Source organism: Mastigoproctus giganteus, chromosome 10, assembly GCF_048544385.1.
Source record: "Mastigoproctus giganteus isolate SK-2022 chromosome 10, ASM4854438v1, whole genome shotgun sequence".
NCBI lineage: Eukaryota > Metazoa > Arthropoda > Arachnida > Uropygi > Thelyphonidae > Mastigoproctus > Mastigoproctus giganteus.
The window spans coordinates 198901784-198909829 of NC_143584.1; the positions used below are offsets into that span (position 1 = coordinate 198901784).

At 37.6% G+C, this 8046-nt stretch overlaps 1 protein-coding gene across 1 annotated transcript; it reads left to right on the plus strand.

Moving 5' to 3' along the window:
- Nucleotides 1–720: 720 nt before the first annotated feature.
- Nucleotides 721–2016, plus strand: LOC150079754 (uncharacterized). The gene has a single exon (XM_090383219.1). The coding sequence runs from the start codon at nt 721–723 to the stop codon at nt 2014–2016; it is 1296 nt and encodes a 431-aa protein (XP_090239345.1).
- Nucleotides 2017–8046: the final 6030 nt, after the last annotated feature.

An 8046-nucleotide genomic window follows, 5' to 3' on the forward strand; every position in this document is an offset into this window, starting at 1 on the left:
AACATTCAGGATTTCCCTCCTTTTCACTTGTCCAACCTGTGAGAAGAAGATATTTTACTATAAAAAAAAAAAAAAAAAAACGGAAAATAGCCCACGTCAATAAGGGAGACTTCGAGTGACCCCGAAAGTTCACTGATTTGAAAAAAAAACAAGGAGCAGTGATTAATGCATGAAGTATCACCACATTGCCTGGTCTGTTTTACAGATTCAAATTTTCATTGTAAATGTTTATATGTATCATTATCGAAAGGAATTAATGTATGGTTAGTGAATAATGTAGATACAGTTATAGTGTCTATTAACATGTTCAAAGGGTTCTCCTTGTAAAATAAAAAAAATAATAATTACGAACTATGCCAATTGTCCCTAACATCAAATCTTATAATGCATATTGGTGTTCATTCAGGAGGGAAACTTTTCACCTGTCCAAACTGTGAGGAGAAGTTTTGATTTTCACAAAATCTTACACAACATGTGAGAGTTCATAGAGGCATCAGAAGATTCAAATATCAGAAGTGCGAATAGCAGATTAACAGATCAGGAGAAATGAAATCACATATCCGAGTAAGCAAAGAAGAGAAACCTTTGAGCTGTGAGAAATGTGAGAAGCAGATTGAAACATCATCAAAATACAAATTACAAACTGAAGTGCAAACAATTGAGAAGCTTTTCAACTGAGAAATATTTGGAAAGAAGTTTTTCTATTCAGCGCATCTCAAAATGCATCTTAGAATTCATACAAAGGCAAAACCGCACAGCTGTGAATATTGTGGAAAGAAGTTTCTCTACTCAGCACATCTCAAAGCGCATCTTAGAGTTCATACAGGGGAGAAACCATTCAGCTGTGAAATTTGTGGACAGAAGTTTTCCCACTCAACTGAAGTCAAAAGCCATCTTCGATTTCATACAGGGGAGAAACCATTCAGCTGTGAAATATGTGGAAAGACGTTTTCCCGAAGTGGGCATCTCAAAAGACATCTTAGAATTCATACTGGGGAGAAACCATTCAGCTGTGAAATATGTGGAAAGACGTTTTCCGATACAGGGTCTGTCAAAAGACATCTTAGATTTCATACAGGGGAGAAACCATTCAGCTGCAAAATATGTGGAAAGACGTTTTCCCAAAGTGATCATCTCAAAAGACATCTTAGAATTCATACTGGGGAGAAACCATTCAGCTGTGAAATTTGTGGAAAGAAGTTTTTGGACTCGGGGTATCTCAAAACGCATCATAGAATTCATACAGGAGAGAAACCGTTCAACTGTCAGAAATGTGAAATGCAGTTTAAAACATCACGTGAATTGAAATTACATACGCGAGTTCACACAAAGGAGAAACCTTTCAACTGTGAAATTTGTGGAATGAATTTTTCCGGAACAGCGTGTCTCAAACCACATCATAGAATTCATACGGGGGCTAAACCTTTCAGCTGTAAAATGTGTGGAAAGAATTTTTCAGACAGAGGGAGTCTCAAAAGACATCTCAGAATTCATACAGGGGAGAAACCATTCAGCTGTAAAATTTGTGGAAAGAATTTTTCCCAAACATACCTCCTCAAAGGGCATCTTAGGATTCATACTGGGGAGAAACCTTTCATTTGTGAAATTTGTGGAAAGAATTTTTCCCAAACACAGAATCTCAAAGCGCATCTGAGGATTCACACAGGGGAGAAACCATTCAGATGTGAAAATTGTGGAAAGAATTTTTCCGAAAGAAGAAGTCTCAAAAGTCATCTTAGAATTCACACAGGTGAGAAACCATTCAGCTGTGAAATTTGTGGAAAGAATTTTTCCCAATCATCACAATTCAAAGAGCATCTGAGGACTCATACAGGTGAGAAACCATTCAGCTGTGAAATTTGTGGAAAGAAATTGTCCAACCTAGGAAGTCTCAAAACGCATCTTAGAATTCATACAGGAGAGAAACCGTACAGCTGTCAGAGATGCGAAAAGCAGTTTAAAACATCAGGACAACTGAAATCACATGGGCGAGTGCACACAAATGAGAAACTTTAAAATATGCGGAAAGTCGTTTTACTGTACAGGGAGTCTCGAATGTCATATTAGAATTCAAACAGGGGAGAAACCCTTCAGCTGTCAGAAATGCGAAAATCAGTTTAAAACATCAGATTTGAAAATACATACGAGTGTCCACACTAAGGAGAAACCTTTCAAATGTGAAATTTGTGGAAAGAATTTTTCCCAAACAGCTAATCTCAAAACGCATCTTAGAATTCATTCAGCGTAGAAATAATTCAACTGTGAAATTTTTCGAAAGAAGTTTCCCGACACATTACATATCAAACCGCATCTTCGAATTTTTAGAGGAGAAAACGTTTCAGCTGTGAGAAATGTGGAAAGCAGTGTTGGAAAACAGTAGGTTTCAAATCACACGCGAGTGCACTCAACTGAGAAACCTTTCAGCTGTCAGAGCTTCGAGATTAAGGTTAAAAATTCAGGATAGCTGTAAGAAAAATAGAATAAATACACTTTCACAAAAACACACTTTCAGCTGAATTGTCAGCTGAAAGAAACACTTGACAATTCACAGCTGACAATTCTGTTAAAATAACAAGAGAAATTATCTTCAAAGTCATACAGCTAAAGAAATAATTGATTGAGCAGTGAATTACATGGAAAGAACTTTCTCTTCACGACCAGTCTCAGAAATAACATTAGAATTCATAGGGGGGATAAACCTGTCAGACTTTTGCGAAAACATTTTCCCTTCCAGGGAATGTTAAAATCAATACAGAGAAGAAACATTTCAGTTTTCAATTTGAAGAAAGAAGTTTTACTTTTCATAAAATCTGAAAACCCATCTTACAGTTCTTTCATGAAGATATCATTCTGCTGTACAATGAGGGAGAAGTAGTCTTCTGAACTCTGAGAACACCGGAGTATTCACATTGAGAAGCACTCGTGCGTAACACAATTGATAGAATCGATTACCTCCTCATACCGTGTGAAAAAGACCAAAGTTCAGATCCCGTTTCTGCCATGATGTCAGAAAATTTTATGGGCCTTTTCTAAAAGGTTGTTGAGTCAGTTGAAAATTGTAGCATAGTTTTTCACTGAAACATGGCTTTTCTTACAGAAAATCAACTACAAGACACGTGCAATTTACAAACAGTAGGTGCACAATGCAGTATGGCCCGAGTTTCTGATGCTCCTAAAATCTAAAACTAGAGCATACTGAAAAGACTATTATACAGTCTAATTTACCCGGTAACCTGAAATTTTCATATCGTATAATCTCTGTTCTTAGAGGAGAAACGATTTTCCGGGTTCAGGTAAACAATTTATAGTGCCACATAAATTGAAATCCCATGGAACGTTCACACAAAGGAGAAACCATACCTCTGTAAAATATGGGGAAAAAGGTTATCCAGTACAGGAAATCTCTAAAAAGCATTAAATATATGTAAGGAATGGTTGACCCTAAAATAATAGTTTGAAGTTTGTCCAATTTGTGGAAAGTTTTCCTATTCAGAGTATATTAGATTTCATACAGCTATCAAACCTCGTAGAAGCAGTTTTCCAAATCCGAAACTCCAAGACGATATACGAAAAGGCATACTGAGAAAAGCCATTGAGTTATTGAACTTGTATCATAAAGTATTCACTTTGTAGTAATTTAAAAACACGAAATATCAATCCGAATTTCTAAGCAAATGATGTTCTGCAAACGTTTATTATTTGGGATTCCCTATTCAGCAATGAAAAGAATTACTTCATCGTGATATACTAGGTGTTGTACTAAAAATTAATAACATTGTCACTGTTCCCACAGGGAAAGACATTTTAGGTGAAGCTACCATAGATTTAATTCTGCATCTTTAGGAAAGTTCTAAAAGTATGAGGTGACCAAAATTACTTTGAAATATATCCTAAAGATCACGAGGCCTAGACCAAAAATCTCAACGGTTCTCTGCAATCTATCACTATGCCTTTCTGATGGAATATTGTTTTTGTGTGTGTCTCACATTAAACTTCGTACCTGTTGCAAAGTGATGTGAAAATCTTTTCCAAATTCCCGATTCATATGAAAATATTTTTCTTCTGTAAAAGTATAAGGGAAATTGAAATCCCATGCAATAGGAGAAACACAAAGGAGAAATCATCCAGGCATAAAATATAAAATAAACACAATACAGTTAATAATATAAACACAAGTGAAAAAAAAAAAAAATCTGCATATGCTGGACGGAAATTTGAATATTGATATTCTCAAAGGAAGAAATCTCTTTTCAAACTGGACCTGCAGTTGTCACCAATATCCTTCAGACTGTAATGTTGTGGTCCATGGCCAGATGCTGCTAAAATGCAAAGGTGGTATTGAACGAAAATTATTCTAACAGGCTCGTGTTTCAAACCCACTATTATTATTACTACACCACTAATATGAACAGAATAACCTTAGAACACTTTTGATGTATTAACCTTTTTTGAGAAATAATAAAATTTCATGAAATTGGTGATATGTATTTTTGTGTATTGATTGTCTCTCGAATTAATGTATATAAAATGGCGTTACTGGGTTTGTACTAATAGTTAAAGCTCAATTTCCCGTTTTCCCTAAAAGTACCAGGAGGTTATAAAATCAATTTCCCTATTCAGGAGAACCGAGTGTCAAAACGTTTAGAGATTGAGCAGTGAAACCCGGCGGGTATGTCATTTAGGGTATTAGGAAGCGATTTGTAGAAGAGAAAAAAAAAAAGTCAGTTGAAATATCCGCCACCAGTGTAGAAATTGGCACTGTAAACATGATATGGAGTACTTAACTTAGGATCAGATTTTAATACCCGAAAATAGAAATCTAAGGATATTTTTTATGTGGATTCCTTCACTTTAGATGACATTTTGAAAACAGACGACTGTGCGACAGTTTCATTGGGGATGTTGGCTATATGGCTATTAATGTTTGCAGCCATGGTAAACTCTGTCTTTCAGGTATCCCCATAGCTAGTAATCAGAGGGATCGAGATCTGCTGATCAGGATGTAAGGTGTATTTAGTGTCAGAAGGCACCAGTGGTTTCCCCCATCTCCGCGTTTCTTTCATTGTGGATGTACCAGTTTGCTGGAAATGAATGAGGTTTAAGAGTGTATGGGCACTGCAAAGTAATTTTGTAGGTTATGGCGGTGTCCCTTATATCCGCCGTTTGTTAAAAAACTTTTAATGCCAGCAGTATCATGAAATTCCTCTAATTTTAAGTGTAATTTAGGTTTAGTCTCGTTTAAGTTTAAATTTGGTTAGGTTTAATTTGGAGTTTAAGTTTAGGTTTAAGGTTAGCTTAAGTTAACTTTAGTTAATTGGAGTTTAAGTTTAAGTTGAGTTAGGTTTAGGTTGAGAGGTGGGTTAAGTTAGGTTAAGTTGAGTTAGTTTAGGGTTAAGTTTAAGTTTTTGGCTCGGTGCAGTTTTAGTTTGGGTTGAGTTTTAGTCGGGTTAAGTTTAATTGAGTTTTGGTTAAGTTAAGTTTAATTTCAGTTGAGGTTGGTTATAGATAAGGTTATATGGGTTTAAGTTTAATTAGTTTTAATAGTGGTTTTTGTTAAGTTTAGGTTTTAAGTTAGGATGTAGTTAATTTGGGTTTAAGTCAAGTTAAGGTAACTTAGTCAAGTTTGGTTAAGGATGAGAATTCTTAGCGTAATTTAATTTAGCGTATACTCAGTTGGGTAGTTTAGTGTGAATTGTGTGTTTTTTAGTGTATGGGCACTGTGTTATGTATAGTGTCACGTACGTGCAGACAGATCCATATATATATATGCAGTAGATATATCCATCATCGTCGGTTTGATGATCGTTAGGTGAGGGGGTTAATGCTTACATAATAAAGGCCGAAAGAATTGGCGAACGGAAATTTTGACATAATTAAGTTTTTGTGTGTGGGACATTCGCTAGAATAAAGTTATCGCTAGCATAAAGTTAGAGTGGGTGAGAGACTGAAGGCTGAGGGGGGGATTAATTATTATTATTATTTTAGGGTTTCCCGTAATTAAATACATTAACCCGTATTCGTGTCTGTAAATTGCGTGTGTTCTCTGGTCGATTTGCCTGTTTTGCTGGACGGAAAAACCCCAGTTTCTGAGGGAAAAAACCTTGCTATCTCCGCCTGAGACCGACTAACTCAGCCACGGAGTGAAAAAAGGCCACTAAAGTTCCTCCCGTCATCGACGGGATTCGAACCCGGGCCTTTTCCACCCGGTGTGGGGAGGATGGTGGCGGTACCACTGTGCTACCCACACATACGAGGGGGGGGATTAAGGCAGAAATAGAGGGATGATACAATAGGCAACCCCAGAAGTCAGTAAGGCAGGCCCATGCCTCACCAGGAGAAAGTAGGGGGCGCCAATGGGGACCGGCGCAGGGGAAGAGGTTGAAAGGCATCAGGCAAGGGAGCCCGGTGCGATCGCCAACAAGCGTCTGCAGGAAAACTATACAATGGCCCTGATGGGGGTGTCATGTCCGAGTTGTCATCCTTGGGACCAGGGTCCCGTCCCTGTTAGTCATTTACCTTAGTGTTGTTTTATTTCCTAAGCCTTCCAGTTCTGAGGAGTATGTCTTGTTCATATAGACCCAGCTGGTGGGGTGTCTAAGTTTTGTAGTCATCTCCGTTTGTCTTTCATGTGACATGGGTCCCGACCAGATGGCCAGAACTGCAAAGTCTGCAAAGTATTTATGTAGGTTACTGGCGGTTTCCAAGGCTTCCCTTATGTCCGCCGTTTGTTTTAAGATTTTTAATGCCAGCAGTATCTGAAATTCCTCCTATTTTTAAGTTCTAGTTTAAGTTTAGTCACATTTAGCTTGAGTTTTAAGTCGAGGTTAAGGTTAGTTTTCATTTTGCTTAGTTATTGCAGATTAAGCTCGGTGGAGTTTAGTTAAGTCTAATGTAGGTTAGGTTTATGTTAATAGTTGTAATTGGTCTGAAGTTAGGTTAGGGTTAGGTTTATATTGGTTTATGTGAATTTAGTTTTAATTAATTTACCTTAGTGAAGATTTAATTAAGTTTTGGGTTGGTTATGTAGTTAGTTTAAGTTTAAGTCAAGTTAGGGTAACTTTATGTTTAAGTTTTAAATTAAGTTTGAGTTTAGTGCGTGTTTGTTATAATTCCTTTAGTTTTAACTTAGCGTATAGTCATGTAGGTAGTTTAGTGTGAGTTGTGTGTTGTTTTGTGTTGTGTGTGGCTGGCTTCTGGCCTTTAGCAGCAGGGGGTCGAGGGCGGAATGTGCCCCAACCCCCCACTCCCGTCCCTAGCCACGAGGAGGCAGCCAGGTTCTACTATCCATTTGTGCCCTAGGGGCCAAATCTAGAGCTGGAAGAAATTGCATAATTAGTATCTATCAGTTATTCTTAATTTCTGAGTCACTTACATTTAACCTTATTTATGCCTCCAACACTCCCAGGGCCCAATCCTGACCAGTGTGGAAGCACCTTTTAAGAGAAAGCTCATTTTTTCTGTTTTACACATGGTTGTTACTTTTGTCTTTTGTTTTTTTTATTTTTTGGCATATTATTTTGGGTTTTGTGCTCCCAGCTCCCGCAGGGCTCAACCTGTCCAGAGAGTGGGAGTGTAAGTTCCAACGCACACAATGTCACAATTTCTCAAGGGTTATTTTGGAAGATAAAACACTGAGATAAAACACTGTTCACTTGACACTGCATTCCATGGTCCCTACTAGATATAATCCTTTCATTCTTACTGGTGGGGTTGGGTAACCAATCCCAGATTGTCTCCTAAGCTTGCCTTGTAGTGGATTTTGTAATCTTTCTTTCAGTGGCAGTTTTTCACTTATCTTCATTTTTTGACCACTTGTTCTAAGATGTTTACTCACCATTCTCTGTTTTTATGCTTCTCAATTGCAGTTGCTGTTCTCACATTCACCTTTATTACTTGATTCCTGCCACACTACTATGTACAAGAGAGTGAACTCCCCACCCCTTGTACATTAAGTGGTCCTTCTGTGCATTTTATGACCATGGGGAGTCTATCCCAGAAGATCTGTGTGCCTGAGTCCTATCTTGGTGTACCTGCAGTGGTCTGGAT

What these genes read in the sequence shown, in the direction of transcription:
- LOC150079754 (XM_090383219.1), top strand. Translation starts at nt 721, where the DNA reads ATGCATCTTAGAATTCATACAAAGGCAAAACCGCACAGCTGTGAATAT.